At 39.5% G+C, this 16,830-nt stretch overlaps 1 protein-coding gene across 3 annotated transcripts in view; it reads left to right on the forward strand.

Moving 5' to 3' along the window:
* Positions 1-16,830, forward strand: part of TDRD12 (tudor domain containing 12) — a 27,786-nt gene continuing 10,956 nt past the window's right edge. The window contains exons 1-22 of one of the 3 annotated variants that reach the window (XM_054078553.1): positions 1-176; positions 1,941-1,989; positions 2,274-2,435; positions 2,732-2,868; positions 3,552-3,671; positions 4,946-5,001; positions 6,349-6,434; positions 7,486-7,684; positions 8,271-8,347; positions 8,532-8,590; positions 9,350-9,410; positions 10,004-10,108; positions 10,515-10,700; positions 11,272-11,425; positions 11,686-11,813; positions 12,469-12,660; positions 13,435-13,563; positions 13,856-13,973; positions 14,819-14,952; positions 15,042-15,262; positions 16,030-16,129; positions 16,491-16,678. In XM_054078553.1, coding sequence (XP_053934528.1) covers positions 1,969-1,989; positions 2,274-2,435; positions 2,732-2,868; positions 3,552-3,671; positions 4,946-5,001; positions 6,349-6,434; positions 7,486-7,684; positions 8,271-8,347; positions 8,532-8,590; positions 9,350-9,410; positions 10,004-10,108; positions 10,515-10,700; positions 11,272-11,425; positions 11,686-11,813; positions 12,469-12,660; positions 13,435-13,563; positions 13,856-13,973; positions 14,819-14,952; positions 15,042-15,262; positions 16,030-16,129; positions 16,491-16,678 — 2,633 coding nt within the window. In that variant the 5' untranslated portion in view covers positions 1-176; positions 1,941-1,968. Of the gene's footprint in view, positions 177-1,940; positions 1,990-2,273; positions 2,436-2,731; positions 2,869-3,551; positions 3,672-3,711; positions 6,435-7,485; positions 7,685-8,270; positions 8,348-8,531; positions 8,591-9,349; positions 9,411-10,003; positions 10,109-10,514; positions 10,701-11,271; positions 11,426-11,685; positions 11,814-12,468; positions 12,661-13,434; positions 13,564-13,855; positions 13,974-14,818; positions 14,953-15,041; positions 15,263-16,029; positions 16,130-16,490; positions 16,679-16,830 lie in introns of those variants that run through there. The other 2 variants (XM_054078552.1, XM_054078554.1) reach the window with 2 other exon arrangements.

Genomic DNA, 16,830 nt, shown 5'->3' on the forward strand with positions numbered 1-16,830 from the left:
GAGGCGCATGCGCAGCGGCACAGCGCTCCTTCTGGAAGCTCGCGGGGGCGGAGCGGCCCTGGGGGTCGGTGGCCACTGAGGGTCGGGGGTTGTTGTTATGACGAGGAGCCTGAAGTTGAGGCAGAAGATGAAGGCGTTTTGAGGAGGATAAAGGAAAAGCATTCAGGGTTTCTGAGGTGTGCCTGCAGGGCCGAGGTGGGGTGACGCTGGGGGGGTTAGGGTGGCGGAGCCCGGGGGCGGTGGCCGGGGGGGCCGGCACGGCGCCGAACCTCACAGGAGAGTTTGGACATTGCACTCGGGCGCGTGGTGTGAACGTTGGGGTTGTCCGAGGAGCAGCTGGGCTGGATGAGCCCTGTTGGGTCCCTTACAGCTCAGAACGTTTTGTGCTTCTGTAGGAGAGCTTGTGGCGGGGGGAAAGGCACCCGTTCGGCCCTTCCGTGAGGGTTTTGGGGTGCGGGTTTTAATGAGCTCTTGCAGCTTTGCCCGGTGGATGTCCTCGGCGGGGCTGTGAGACCTGTGTGTTCTCATTTGGTTCCCGTGTCATTAATTACACAGCAGGAGTGCTGTTAGGGGTATGTTAAGGGAGCGAGTCTTTCACGTGGCTGTATTTTGTCCTTCGTGCTTTGATAGGTTATTTATTGTTTTTTTCTCAGAGTGGGATTTTGGGAGAGGTTATTTATGCCTCTCACAGGTTATTCCTGAAAGAAAAGTGTATATTTTTATAGTACCTTAAGGCAGTGCTTTGTCTGTCGTGTTACAGTGGATTATAGGGCAGTGTTAAATCTGCGTTTACCCTGGATGGCATGCTGGCGTTATACAACAGCGGGTAAAACTCCTGAATTGGAGAATCATGGAATGATTTGGCTTGGAAGGGACCTCAGCCATTTCTCATTACACCCATTTCCAACACCCCTGCCATGGCCTGAGACACCTCCCGCTGGATCAGGTTGCTCAAAGCCTCATCCAGCTTGTTTTTTGAACACCTCGTTTCAGCCATTTCACTGTGGTGTCAAACCAGGAATAATTGGTGCGGTCTCTTAGCGAGGCATGTTTCTGGTTGTGACCACAGTGCGTGGCTTCTTATTTAGTGCTGTTGTGTTCAGTGCCAGCTTTAGAAGTGCAAGGACAATGTCTTGAATTTCCCCTCCCAAAATATCTCGTTAGGCATCTGCTTCCAGTGTGGATTCTTTGGAGTGCTTAGCTAGGCTCATTATTTAGTGCTGATGTGTTCAGTGCCAGCTTTAAGTGTGCAAGGACAATGTCTTGGCTTTCTGCTCCCAAAATATTTTGTTAGGCATCTATTTCTGGTGTGATTTTTTTGGAGTGGTAAGCTAGGCACTCTGGTGATGATATTGTGATGTGGTGGTCTGTGCCAAAATGAAATGCAAATTACTTGAGTCTGTAGGTAGATTGTTGTTGTGTTGCAGTTTCTAGGTCTGATGTGTACCAGTGCAGATTAATGTAATGCGAAATACCGGCAAAAATCTCTGGTATGTTGTTTGCAATGGTTGGGACTCATTCTGTTACTGGTTTTGTTTTTTGGTTTTTTTTTAATGATGTAAGCATTTCCCACTGGTCTTTCTGTTCATTTGGCCACATGGATAGGCTGTAGCAGCCCTTGTCTTTAGTCAGCCCATTTCTGTTGGCCTTTGAATGTAAGGTAAGCGGCTCATTAAGTAGGTTGAGGATAACAGATTTGTTTTGGTGTACTAAAAATTGAAGTGGTTGCATGCAAATGAGCGTGGATGGCAAATCATAATTAGGCTTTAACAGTGCCTCATTAAGGCAGTGGGTTTGAACTCTTTGATACATGTAAATAGTCTGCTTAGACTGGTAATGCTGAGATGAGTACCAAAAATCTATAGGCTTGCCTTAGATGCGCTTCAAAACAAATTATAGCTTTAAAAATGGTTAATGAGATTTTTGTTGTTCTTTTACAGTTGTGCTGAGGAAGGCTGTCTGAGAAACATGGAAGTCTTTGTATTAGAGGTATGTTGGTGTTTTTCTAGATAATGCTGCTACTTTTAGACTACACATGCCATTAATTGCAGTGCTGAAGGAGACTGAGAAGTCATTTAATGAACTAATGGTCTGAAGCTGAAAGACATTTTACTTGACAGTGTTCTGTATGATAAGTATCAGCTGTTGTAACTTTTCAGGTGCCTCATTATAGACTTTTAAGTTTTGTTTTTACATTTGCTGCTCCTAAAAACATCCTGTCATTCTAGCAGGAGCTAACAGTATATGTTATTGTTGTCTTCTCTTGGCCGCAGATTGAGAATCCAGGTTGCTTTTGGGTTACTATGAAAGGATCTGCACCTTACATAGTTGATGATATAGAATATGAAAACCTGAAAGCTGAAATGAGTCAGTTCTATGACAAATCTGACAAAGAAGTGGATGAACTAAAACTACTCATGGAAAGAGGAGGCCAGGTAAAACCCTTGCTGCATTGTGCAGATAGAGAGAAGTAATCTGTTATTTGCGTTGGTTTGGGGGTGAAGTATCCAAGACACGCATTAGGCTGGTTTATAACGTTGCTATGTAGAGAGGTAGATAATAGCATCTATATGGGTTATGTTTTCTTATCTGTAAACTTTGTAACTGCATAAGCTGCAATACTTGCATTTTGAAAGGAAAACTGAGGGCTGTATAAATAATAATGTGTTCCTGCCTCTCAAAAAAAAAAATGTGTGTAATTCACTCTGCTGTCTTGTTCTTTCTTTTGCAGGTTTATGTGGTTTTCAGTGAGGAACTCAAATGCTGGTGTCGAGCGGTTATTAAGTCAGTGATGTATTGTACAGATCACTACCAAATACAGTGTTTTCTGGTGGATTATGCCAAATACATTTTTGTGAATTCAAAGGAGTAAGTGTTTAAGGGTTTTGATGCTGTCATTGTAGTGTATTTGCTAGTTAGTGCACACAGATTTTACTTTTTTAGATTGATAACGACAAGGTTTTTACATGATTGAGGTGTGGGTTGAGTCCAAAGGAAACTGCTAGCTGTATGATAGGCCCATTCAAGTGTTGATGCAAACCCATCTTTTTGAATTTTTAAAGGTGCTTTATGTTGTTGTTTTAAAAGTTTGAAATAGAAATAATGCTAGATTGTTATGACTGAATTGTATGATTGTTGGTTAATGTTATTTAGGTACATTTTCCTCACTTCATAAGTGATGATATAATAAAAAATGTAAGTGTTAAAACCAGTGAAGATCAATCACAAAGTGTATATGGAAACAGAGTTTCACTTTTGGCTGAACCATCTTGTGACATCTAGACACTATTATGGGTTATTTCCCTCTCTAGTTGACTGGCTCATTTACTTTGCTAAGAGCTAACAGTCTGTTTGGGCATGGTGCTAATCAAAGAATATTCACAGGCTCTGAGTTTTTAATAAAGCTGCGACGAAACCTGCCATTTCTAAAATCTTGAAGAATGTGTTGTAAAAAAAATTACTGTTCCAGCTCTTAGCTAGATTTCAAGTTCATCTCTCCCATAAAATATGCAAGTTTGAGTACAATAAGCTTTACCAAATGTGTTTTTAAGCGTTCGAGTTGCACTGGAAGCATTTACGCAGATCCCGTATAGAGCGAAGAAGTGTAGACTGTATCGCACGAGGCCAGTGACATTGCGTATCGACTTCTGTGAAGATACTGTAAAAATAGTGTAAGTGGAGTTGAACGTGCGTGTTCTAGCCATGAGGTTTTCTTAAGTGCGAAGTTCTATTGCAGCATTTTCTTTAGAAAAGGTGATATTTCAAGAAGAACGTACGAAATCAGGTTGGGAAACGTTTCAGAGGAGCAGTTCTTAAGTGGAACTGCTTCTGCTTAAGAACTTTTTCCTTAATGATTTTTTTTCATTAATGGTTTGGTGTTTATTATTCACCAGTTTGAATTTTTTTATATTTATTTAAAAACCTTTGGAAGCTTAGAGACATTTCTGGCAGTTCTTGCCCTTTGTTATCTCAGAGCTGTGTTTCTTGATTCCTAGCACATGAACTTCTTTACTGATCTCTCACAGACACTCATGTTACTCCTGATAACTTCTTGGTTTGTGGTAGTTACATGGTTAGCTGAAGTTCTGTAGCTGCTTGCTGTTTTTCAGAGTCCTGTTGTGCTTTCCTTACACTCAGCTCACTGCAGCTTTGAAGGACTTGAAGTTTTTCACTGGGGTCTAGGGTAAAGAAAAAGGCTTGTGCGTCCATGAGTTCCAGGATGCTCTTGTCTGAGATCCTACCAGCTTGAGAGGGACATCACTAGATTGCCAAGGAATACACCTCTGTGGCAAGAAAGCTGCCTTGGTTTCTGTCGTTAAAGAATATTCAGAACTGTATATGATCAAGCAGTTTGGTTTTTTTAATACTCTTGTTGGGAAGGATAAATCTGTATTTGACTCCCAATATTCTGACAGAACAAATATTGGCATGATTGGATAGGAATAGTGTGCATCTGGAGTGGGTCTTTGTTGTGAATTATCAAAGCAGGAGTAGATTGATTTGTTACTTTATACCTGGAGTTGCAGAAGATGATAAGGGGTGAACTTCATTTTTGCTACAGACTTTTTACTTCAATGTTTAAGTGCTTGTTAAAAACTCCTCACTACCTGTTCAATTGATATACTCCTCAAGTGGATTCTTGCTTTATTTTTTTTCTGCTTCATTTCTAACCATGATATTTTATTTTGTATGTAAGCACTCATACCTTCACAAAGCAGCATCCAGTTATTTGTGATCAGTTGTGTTTTATTGATGAGCTGGAACAATATTATCAAGGCTGAAGTTCTTTTCTAAGCAGTAAGATTCTGCTGATGTGTCTGGTTGGTGCATTTCTTCATCTGGGATGACTTGAAATAATTTCTTCATGTGCATCCAAAGTTTTTTCCAAAATTACCATTTTAATTTTTGATGATGTGGGATAACTGGGTTGTACTTATTTTCGTAGACCAGCCAAGAAATGGGATAGTGCTGCTACTCATTATTTTCAAAACCTTCTCAAAGGTAAGTGAAACATCCTGCCAAAGTCTGAATTGTCATTTCTATTTTGGGAAAAATAAACTGTTAAAGAAGTGTGGTAATTGTGTTTATGTATTTGCTATTATTTAAGAAAGTTGTATGTTAAAGATAAGGGAGTTACATAAGGGGTTTTTGTATAGACTGTCGAAGGCAAAAATTGTGGAGCTGCATCTTGAGTACTGAGGGTTTCCATGCTGCATAAACTTCATGGCTGACTAGACAGTGCTTGGCACTTGGGTGAGCTAAGTACAGTAGCACTTACGTAACATTTGGTTTGAACAGGGGAGCCTTCCTGTATGTTTAGCTTAAATCTTTGAATCGGCTTCACAGCTGTATTATTGTAGTTTTACACAAAGGTGGCAAGATCTGGCTTAAGAGTCTACCCTTCCCGTTGTTTTTTGGCAAGGATGTAAGCACTGGCTCCACAGAGGGATCTCTTTGTTCTAGTTGTGAACTCCTTGGAGCTCTATCTATTTATTATTTTGTAAGCCAGAACTTTTTTTTTTCCAGTCTGGTCTTGTCCTTTCCCACATCTGGTGTGTCAGTAGGTCATCTAGTCTTTTTCGTGTCAAGCCTTCTGTTTTGGTATGAGACAGCTTTTGTTCTTAGAAGAGAAGCAACTCTTTACTGACATTATCTGATCTTGCTTATGTGCTTCTATCTGAAAATCTGCCTAACTGCTTACTCACAAGTATAACAAAAAGGTATAAAAGGTATCTGAGGAGGAGAGTATGAGTTTATGAAAGCATTGAAGGCTCTTTAGGCTTATAATTTTGCACTCTTAGTACTTGTCACAATTGACTCCCCTCCCCAAGTGTCACTGTGCACAGTAAAGGTTGGTAGGAAGTAATAATATCAAATGCAATTGCATAGCTATTTTCAGACTGCACCTTACCTTCTTTTAATTGCTTGCACTTCATTAGTGTATGCAGTAGTGCTTCAGAACTTGAAAATGGACTTTTATCAGCTATGTTTGCTTGAATGAAAAGCCTAACTACACTATACACATGACTTCTTCCAAGAAAATTAAATGTCGAGTTGGGAAAGTAGGCATTTGTACTGGAGATTGTCAGAAACTAAAAGATAAAGCAAGACTTTACTGTAGAACTAAGACTAGTTTGTTCCAACTTTGGTTTTGTAAGTTGAAGTTTTAATTGCCTTGTTACTCTCTTCTTTCATTTTTAAGTTATTACATTTGTACTAGCTTCTCTAAAGAAACCTTACCCATATAATTGTGATTTCTATTTTTGTCTGTCTCTGAAAGTGCAAGTGAAAAATACTGACAATTTAGTAAAGGTTTCATCTTGTCCTTGTGTTTATTACTGTGTTTAGCAGCGACCCACATGAGAGCTAGGTTGTGTGCCCTAGAAGATAATACGTTTGATGTGTTTCTTTATGTGACGATAAAAGATGAAAAGGTATGAGACTTTTATACCTACGAACCTGTTCATACACTTTGCTCTGCGAGTTATAACTTTGAAATTAGTTTAAGAGTGAAAAGCATTACTTACAAGTGAGTTTTGCAGTTCCTGTCACACAGTAGAGAAGAGATCATTGAATTATTAAGAGGTTTTGGTTTGTATTTCCATTGCTTGTAAACCTCTGGAGGAATTCCAAGAGGCAGAAATCTTATTTTTCTTTATGCAAATCTCTTTTTTGGAAGGTATTGATAAGCAAATTAAGTCAAGCAAATACTTCAGATAAGCAACTGTGAATTTTTTAGTGTGGTTTTGCACCTTTTTATGGTATCGTACTTAAAGAGGCTTCGATAAGGCAATTGCATAGTATTATAAAAATAAATGAACATTCACACTTGCTTTTGCATCAGACCGAGTCTTTGATCCGTTGGGGAGAAAAAAACACCAAACTAGTTCCACTTGCCAAAATGTGTAACTTGTGCCAAATTCTGCTGTAGCTGCCGTCAGACTTAGGCAGCTATGTGGCAGATACAAGTTGATTTGCGTAGTGCTGCTGCCTGGAGTGTTCTGACATGGCTTTTAATGCTGGAGCTGTGCTCTTTGCCATAGACAGTAACTGAAGGGACATACTAATTGGCAGTGGTGTCACTGACCTCTGAGCCAAGGGAGTTTAAGTTTATTACTTTCTCCTGCCAGTTTTTATTCTCCTGACAAATGAATTAAGTTTGCACGTTTAATCAGAAAGAAAGAAACCAACTTAATAGTAATTACTAACAGGTTTTTTTAAGTTTTAGGGTTCATAGAATTTACTTTGAATATAGAGTTTTTGGCAAAAGCGTGAACCAGGCAGCTAATTAAGAGCTATTTGGAGAACATACAGGAAAAAAGGACTGACTTTCCTATTCTGCAGTTATTCTTCTTCAGAAAGCTTTCCCTGAACTGTCTCTGTGCTACTGCTGTTGTTTAAAGCATCGCATAAATTCTAAACAAGCTTGTGGTGGGGTAGCTTATTGCTTGTTGATACTGGTCAATAAAGATCTCTGGTTTTTAGGTATGCGTTAACGATGATCTTGTCTCAAAGAAATTTGCTCGTTTTGAGGAAGCTGAAGAGAATACAGCAAGTTCTCCAGATCATCAGCAGAACCGAATGTCACTAAATATTAAGTCTCATCCAGTGACAATTGCTAATCCTGCGCTTGCTTCCAGGCCAGTGCTGTCACAGGAGAAGGGATCAACAAGTCTTGAAACAGGTGGGAACCTTGCTGCTTGGAAACATTCACACATGCAGTGGCGCGTGTCTTTAATTGGATATATTGAACATGAACCTCCTGTCTTAGTTTGAATCTATCAGTTGGATCAAATGGTGTCCTAACAAACAATGCTTATGTGTCAGACTTTTGCAAAGACCACTGAAAGCATCAGATACAGGAATATTGTAGGGCTTTTTGTACTGTGTAAGACAAAAGAAAGCTGAGGGTGAGTTGCGCAGGCATTTGTTGATGTGCTTGATAGCATTAAATTACTTGTGGTGTTGATTGGTGATGGATTACTGTTTTTTGAGTTTAGAGGGATTTGTTTGAACAGAGGCACTTCTAAAACAAGTGTTGCCTCATTTATAGCGATTCAACACAGCTTTCTATCCTCTATGTTTGTTCACTCAGTTGTGAACTGCGTAGCTGTCTGTATGCATAAATAACTGCTTCTTTTGGTGGTAGGTTTTGCTGTTAGGAAACCACACAAGCAACTAAAGTCAGTTGCAACCCACTGTAAATGAAAGAATGGGAAAATAAGACAATCGGAAATGTATTTCTCCTTTTCTTTTGCTTATCTTTCTAGGTCTTACTGTTTGCAGTTCCTGCCCCAAAGAGACTGACCGGAGGTCGGGCACAGATCTAAAGGAAAATACTGAGCCTGTAAGTATTATATGTTATATTAAATTTTCAAAGGTGAACTGGATTAAAACTCTGTAGGGTAGGTTAGTAATACTGTAGTCACCTGGCTTGTTTCGCTGTATTACATAGATCTAGGAACTGTGCTAACTTTTGATGTAGTTAAAAACTTTCTGCTTCAGTTTCTTTTTTTATCTTTTCTTGGTAGATTGTCAACGTGATTCCAGGTTCACCTGTCAGGGAAGATGCAGTAGTTCGTATGGACAGGTATGGTGCAGTGTATTAAATATTTTAAGTGGTTATGAAATCAGAAAACCAGGTGGTGTCACGTGTTTCCAGTTGCTATTCTTAGGCAGTTAGAAGGGCAGAAGGTAAGACAATACGCACACCATGCCTTTGGGAGAGAAGGGAATTTGAAGCTGCTGATACTTACTCAGACCGCAGTAAAATAGTGGTTCTTTCTAAGCAATAGCTCGACAGCAAGAATGTGATGGGGAAGTATTTTTTTCCACACACTAAGCGTGTTGAATTGCTTTATACATCACAAAGCATAAACTTTCCAAATTTAATGAGATATGTCTGCGAATTGATTTTTGTGCAGTGGTTTTGCTTTGCTGCATGCCAGCAGATGCATATGTAATAAGCCCAAGGAGTGTTTCAGTTTCTAACTGATGCAAAGATACAAAGAGATACTGTTTCATTTTCTGAAACCTTAAGAAAACTTTTGACTTCAGCCCAGTCTGATATTTTTTCTGCTGAAGTTGAGGAACCTGCCAATTCTCTTTGCTAAAATTTTTCCGTAGTGTTATTTTCAGGTGCTTAAAAGCTAATACTAAATTTTATTTTCACAATAATGCTTTTTGACTACTTCTTTCATGTTTGAAGTGTTTCCTTCTTGGCATAGCTAATGCATTAGCAGTATTTTACGAGTGAATTGCTTCATGAGGTTGTAGAAACATGGATGGTATTTATAAGTCCCATTTCAGTTTTGTGTTTGATGTGGGATGTAATATTTGTGTTTCTCAGGCCTCAGGAATTCTTGAATTCTGATCCCCTGAAGACACATATCATTGAAGACGACCAACAGGTATTTCAAGCATTAACTTCCACTTAACTTCTTGTGCAGGTGTATCGTGGAAGGTTTTGGTAGTGCTGGGGCTGCAGGGAGTCGTCTTTGCAGAATGCGGTCGGGCTGACTCCAGCTGCATCAGCAGCAAGACCAGCTGCAGGCCAAAGCCAAGCCAACCAGCAAAGTTTTTGGTGGCTCGGAAAACGATTTTACAAAAAGGCAAAAAATGCAAGGAAGAAAAAGTGAGAAACAGGCAATACCAGTGTCAGAGGAGTAGGAGGTGCTCTGTGACAGAGCTGTATGACTACCACACATAGTAATTGGACACAAATTCAATTAACATAAAGTTGAGTCTGGTTTGCCTGCATCAGTAACTATTAAGTGACAGCCTTGTCTCTTTTGAGCTCTGGAACTTCTTGCTTACTCTCCTGTTTTCCTCCCCTGTCCCGCTGGAAGAAGAGTGGTGAGTGAGAAAGTGGTTATGTGGGTGCTTTGCTATGAGCCAAGACCAGTTCAAAACAGCAAATTTATTAGCTATCTTTAATATAGTTGTAGGTAAGCTAAAACCCTTTTATTAAATGTTGTGTTTTTCCTGTTTGTCATGGTTTCAGAGTTTTCAGAATCTTAGTGAAGAAAGAAATTTTATTTTTCTTAGCAACAAAATTGAACCGTCCTCAAGTCTGGAAACAGCACCACTGTATGATGATCTGAAAAAGGTAATGCTAATATGATACTACACTAAGTATCTTCTTAAGGCTGGTATCGTGCCCCCCATTTCGGATACTAAATATTACAGTAATGCCTAATTTTGATTGAGGAACAACTAGGAGGTTGCTTATGTGGCTGAGTAAATGAAGCTTCCGAGAGAGGCTGTAAGAATTGTATGTGTTTCTTCTGGTCTATCATCCAGCACCACAAGTTGTGGGATTTACATTTTAATAATAATTTAACCCTCAGCCCAGAAGAATTTTTTTTTGTATTGCATGTTAAGGACATACAAAGGACATATAGGACATATATAGTGGGTCAAAAGCTTTTCAGTCACTGAGCCTTGTGTTTTGTGTTCTTTTGGTAGTGCTTAAGTACACAATTTTCATGTGAATTCTTCATTTCTTTTTGTAGGAACTTACTCGGAAACTGTTTCTGGGCCCAAGCTTCACACAATCATACTGTTGGCCACCAATAGCTCAAGGATGTGATGTAGTCACTGTCTCCTATCAGGGAAATGATCCTCTCTTATATATTCCACCAATTCTTACAGTTTTGCAGTTGGGAAGTTGCTACAAAGCCTTGCCGAAAAGGAATGGGGTATGTATATATTAGAACAGGATACCTGCTAGTCTAAAGTGCAGATGTAAAATAATGATACAAAAGATAGTGGATGTTTAGAACGAGTCCATCTAATGTGATCTTGGTGTACCCTCGTGATGCTTGCCAGTTTATGTAAACCCTCCGCTTAGAGGTGAACAGAGGTAGACTGCATGAACGCAGTTTTAAATTTTGTAATTCACTTTCTAGCTTGGATCACAGAAATGCAGAATTATTGAGCTTGTAAGGGGCCTCTCGAAACTGCTGAGTACAACCCCCAGTAAGACAAGTTGCTTCTGCTTCTTGTTTGGACCATATTTACTTGTCTGGATCTTTTGCTGTATGTTGCTGTGTGCATTCTTTTTGTGTCCAGGTAGCCTGCTGTTTGGTTCCTTGGGTCAGCAACACTTGCATTTAGGAGGTGATAGAGTTCTAAAAGCTTCAGTTTTGAAGTACTTACAGCCTGTGTTGCAGGTTTTGGTTTTGCCCTAAATGCTGAAGTTGTACAGTTCTCAAGATTCTGAATGCTTGTGTAATACTGTGGTGTAAAATTTTGTACCTATGTTTGTAGCCACTTGTGCTCATCTTGTGTCCTGGGTGGAAGAAGGCACAACTTGTTTTTGAGCTACTGAAAGGATTTGGGAGATGCAGCAGACAGCTTCATCCAATGTTGATCATGCTTGGCCGGAACAAAGAAGAAGCTGGAAGAGTGAAAATCCAAGGATGTAAGAATACTTTCTGTCTTCCTGCTTTGTAAACTTGTTAACATTCAGACCTTTCACTCTTTCAAAAGCTTGGTTTTACCCACTGAAGTATTGAAGACATAGATGGTTAGAAAAACCCAAGTAAACTAAAAGTGGCTTTTAACTGGAAGGCAGAAGATGGAGTTCACTGTTCTGTGTTTGAAAAGAATAAAACAAGTAACTGCCCACCCAAAACCTGCACCTAAACCCAACCAAAACCAGTCTTTTCTTCCTGCCTCTAGGTGAAATAATCGTGACTACGCCATACAGCTTCTTGAGACTGTTTGAACATCGCAGTACGTTATTTTGTAGACTTTGCCATCTTGTTCTTGATGAGGTTGAGGTGCTGCTCTCCGAGGCTACTGAGCAGGTAAACAGCCTTGTCCTGTTCCACGCTACCGCTCTGTTATGCTGTCTTCCTTTGCCGTTAGTGGTTTTCCAAGCAATTGTACTTTTTTCAGCTTGGTAGCAGTAGTTTCAGTGCAGGGGTCTTTGATGTACTCCAAAGACTTGCATCATCTGTCCATGACGAGCTGTGTCGGTGGGAATAGATTCGTTCTGTCTCAAGTGATTTTTATTTTTTTATGAATATATATGACACACCACTTTCTTCAAAAAAATAAAATGCTGTGTTGGCAGATTGAACTCAGCTCCTGCTCTGGCTCCTGGTTCCTGCTGACTGCTCTGACTACTTGAATCAGCTTTTGCTTCAGCTTAGTATTTTCCAGATTAGAATAGATCCGTTTCCTGAGGTTTCCATCCTGCATTACAATCCTGTGTGCCTGCAGTTCTGTTCCTTCGTGCTGTCCTGTCGTTTCTTTCTTGCTTCAGAAGTCGTTTAAGTAATAGGATAAAAGTGCGCAAACCAAACGCTTTGCTTTGGGATGTGAAACTTTGTTTTGCTGTGGTGGTGGTTTTGTGCCCCGGGAATAACAGTGCTGAAACTGTGCTTTTTCACTGCTGTTACATGCTCATTGGAGTAGGGCAAGAGGGTAGAAAAAAAATGGTTATTTTGTTCTTTATAGGTTTTTACTATCTTAAATTGTTACAAGAAAGCTGTTACTTCTGAAGAATGGAAGTGTTCACCACAGCAGATTATTGCTGTTGGAACTCATTGGAATAAACATATAGTGAACTTGATAAAGCAGTTCATGAATGATCCTTACATTGTGATAACATCTGTGGAAGAAGCTTCTATCTATGGAAATGTGCAGCAGGTAAAATTTGGGCAGGCGGTCTCTGTTTACGAAGGTATTTTGCTGTTTGTTCTGATCAGGTCAGCGTACCTGGCTGCTACTGGTTTATCTTAAGTGGGTGGTCGTACAGTCCTGACTCGGACTGTTCAGGTGTGCCTCCCATGTACAAACTGACATCACTCCTGGAGAACTTGTGTAGTTTAATCACTGAACGAGCTGAAGGTCTTCTACCATGGTTTTTAACACTGGGGTGAAGGTGTTCGCTCAACTATTTCAATATTCGAGAAAATAAATCTGAATTTTGTTTGAAGTATTTAGAAATAGTATAGGTTGTGACCAGATGCTGGACATGCTGAATATGACACAAAGCTGAAAAAACACCACTTTACTTGAGAAGTCTCATTAATGATTTGGCAGGACTGAAATTGTCCGTGTTCTGATGCTTTAGTTACTGTTTTAGGTGGTGCAGTAGCTTTTGGAGCATGAAGGGTTTTTAGTGGTACCTGAAAATGCCAAATTTAAAGATTGATGAATCCCCTAAAATTAAATGAAAGAAAAATCATGATGTGTGGATTTTGATTGTGTTGTTTGCGGAAGCTGTCCTAAACACATACCTTCTGTGAGTTGTACCTTCTGTAAGTTTAACAGAAGATCTGCCACTTACTGGAGCTACCGCTTACTGGATTTTCTATGGTATTGGGTAACAATGCTTAGTTCTTTTTAAAAGGGAGAATTATGCAGTAAAATACATAGTTCACAAGAACTTTCAGCCCTCTGCTTTGTATCTGCCTGTAGGTTGTGCAGCCTTGCATGAGCAGTGAGAGAACTGCCGTGTTAGTCAGAACACTGGATGTGACCCACAGTAGCCTTCAGAAGGTGCTGGTGTTCACTGACTCAGTAAATGAAGCGGAAATGGTTCATGAGGTAACACAGTATTTAAACTTGCATAGATAACTTGCAGAGTTTTTTTAACTGTTAAGGTGTGACAAACTAAAGTATCTTAGTGTCTGAGAATAAAGCAGAAGTATGGGTTTGAAAGTTAATTATTTCTGCTAAAAAAAAAAAAGCCTGAATTTCGCCTTCTGCCAAGGAGAAGAAATCCTAACAGGAACATCTGGCATAGAATGCATTCATTAATGAATTCTTAACCTCAGAATTTATTAGAGCAGTTATTGCTGTATTGGAAGAAGATACAACATTTTACTTTGTCGTCCAGGCACTGGAGAGCAACTCGATATTTTCCTTGAAAATACATACAGAGAGCAAGCTGAATTTGAAGTGTATCTTAGGGCAGTGGAAAGAAAAGTGCAGTGCTGGCACTCGGGTCGTGTTAGGTGAGTGTTTTCTTTTTGTCTAGTTGTGGTTATGTCTTCACAGTGACTCATGTTCTACATGAAATACTTACACTAAGCTGTCTTACTGCTTCCGCGGGGTCAGTTCCCTGTGAATATTTTCTAGTTATCCCTTTACTTATTAGTGCTACAGCTGGTCTTTTGTTTTTGTTGTTGTTGTTCCTGGGCCGCAGAGTTAACTGTGAGGAAAAACCTTACTTATTAAAGGGAACAGATAGAAGGGTTTTTTTTGATGCATTAGTGAAAAGAACTGCTAGTATTTGCTGAGAGTTTCTGCAATCTCACAGTTGCCTCCTACTGCAGAGGATATTTTATTTGAAATAATTCAGAAACTGTGAAGACTTTACTCATAATTTCATGTGTGTTCTGGGAGAATTCTGTTTTTCAAGTTGCTTTCAGTAGCAGAGTCTTGCCCAGTTTTAAACGTCTTTTTTTTTTTCCTATTTTGTATGTCAAAAGCAAAATATTGACTTAACAACATTTGCTTTGTATGTTCGTACAAAGGTGTTAGTGTTTCTACACTATTTCAAGTGTTTCTTATCTTACTCTTGTGAAGCACTTGGCTGTGGTCAGTTCTGTTTATTCTGCGATGCTGCTATGAGATAATGATGCTCAATTACTAGACTAACACAAAATGCTGTTTCTGTTGTGTGCTTATCAAGCGTATTGAGGGAAGAAATCTCATGCCTTGGGGAAGAGGCCTTTTTCTCCATTCTTAAGTCAATAGATGAGGAGAAGAAAGCAGCCATTGCTGATGTGGTGTAATATTTGGCATACCTGAAGTATTACAGTTATCTGATATGCGTGTGTATAAAATATGTGCTTAGTTTTAACAGATGACTGCATGCAGCCTTTGGGAATCACAGATGCTACTTGTGTGATACATTTCAGCTTTTCTTCTCCAAGAATCTTTGGTCATCGTCTGCGCAGCATGTCTGACAACTTCTGTAATGTCATAAAGGTTTGAATCAATCTTTAATGGGTTAGTATCGTATTTGATTATTAAGTGGTGGATACCTAAAAGCTTTGCAAATGTGTATCTGTTTTCAGGATTCTTCTGTAGATCAGGAATACACAAAGGCAAGGTCAGTCCTCCTGCTAGCAGAAAGCAGTGCCTGTCATGCACTTGAGATCCTACGCTATCTGCAGCATGCGAAAGCTGAAATTCCACCAGAACTGTGTGATATCACTGCCAAGGCGCTGGAAGCTGAAGAAGATCAGAAACTTTCAAGGCCCCTCTGTGCCTATCTTAAAACATTTGGGATTTGCAAGTAAGTAAATCCCAAGTTTTCTTGACACCCAAGTTGATGTGGGAAGGCCTGATGTATGGCCTGAGTGGTGACTGCTTCTATCTTCTCCATGAATTTTCCTGTTTAATACTTTTATTCAAACCATGGTTTGCTCGTGACTTTTTTTTTTCCCCATTCTCTCTTGCGTATGTTTCGCTACTCATGGGTACTTCTGTGAAAACAAAAAACCTAACAGTTTTATGGAGAGCCATCATACCTAGTGTGACACAGTAGCAGAATTTGTTATAACTACTGCCTAGAGCTACTTGAGGGAACCTTAAGCCACTATTTTGATTGGTAATCTGATCGTAATTGTGCCAAGTTTGTGCTTTACCCTCTGCTTTGTTGTTTCCTGTGCCTCCGAAGTGGCTAAGTAGGGGATGACTTCTCCGAGTTGCATGTAACTGCTTTGTAATTGGTGCCTGACAGAGGGAGCTGAATAAAGTATTACTTTATTGTAGATAACTGTTATTGCAAGTAAAAATTCAGTGCTAGCGTTGACTTGGAAACAAGTCTTCTGCTCGTTGTTTTTTGGTTTTTTTTTTTCTGTTGTACAAACTTTTCCACCAAGAGTGTTTTGGCCGTTTTTATCTGACCTCCCCTACTCCTCAGTCACCGGTGCTGTTTGAGACACAAGATCAATATTGAGAGCTGATGAAATTCTGGTGTGTGAAGTGTTGTACTTCACACTGCAGTAGTTTACAGCCAAAAAGTAAGGGCTTTTTTCTAAAACCATTTTTAATACATAGGAATAGAACGGTGTGTCCAGATCGTCATCATATCAATGTACAAATGGATGTGCCCCAGAATGTGCCAGATAAAATGCTGCAAATGCCTGGATATGTGACAGTAAGTGGTTATTTACCTTGGGTTTGAGTACCAAGATGACAGCTCTTAAATATGCTGCTTAGCATATTACTTTCTTTTTCACATTGCATAAATATTATTGTAGCCTTTATGCTGTGTCTCTTGGATATTGGTTATTTTTTGTTTTTTTGTCACCCTTGCATAAATAAGGGTGCCAGACTCTCTCTTTGTCCTCAGCTTTAGTTGAAATTGTTTTGCAGGTCATTCTTTGTTCACCTCAGATTTTCTTTTGCATTGAAGATTCCCGTTCTGTGGGGAGAGGGTTTCAATACAAAAGCTTACATGTTATTAGTAAAAGAAATAATCCAGTCCTCCTTTTTTCTAACATATTTTGTGCTTTCAGATAGTGCCTCTCCACATTGTAAATGCAACAAACTACTTCGGACGAATTGTAGATAAAGAAAAGGACCAATATGAAATTCTTTCTGAAGAAATGAATGAGTATTTCAAGGAACCTGATAATAAAATCTCTGTTAGAAATGTGGAGAAGCTGGCGGTTTATGGATTATGTGAGAAAACACTTTTTCACAGGTAAGGTTGTTGGTTTTGTAAATTATTCATGTGCAGTTTTTTATACAAAGTAATTGGAAACTTTGACAGTTCAGTTAAAAGTCAGCCTGCCCCCGAACCAGAAAATTGTTGCCATTCAAATCATTCTTCAGAAAGCTATTGCATCCACTTCA

Source organism: Cuculus canorus, chromosome 13 (assembly GCF_017976375.1).
Source record: "Cuculus canorus isolate bCucCan1 chromosome 13, bCucCan1.pri, whole genome shotgun sequence".
Lineage (NCBI taxonomy): Eukaryota > Metazoa > Chordata > Aves > Cuculiformes > Cuculidae > Cuculus > Cuculus canorus.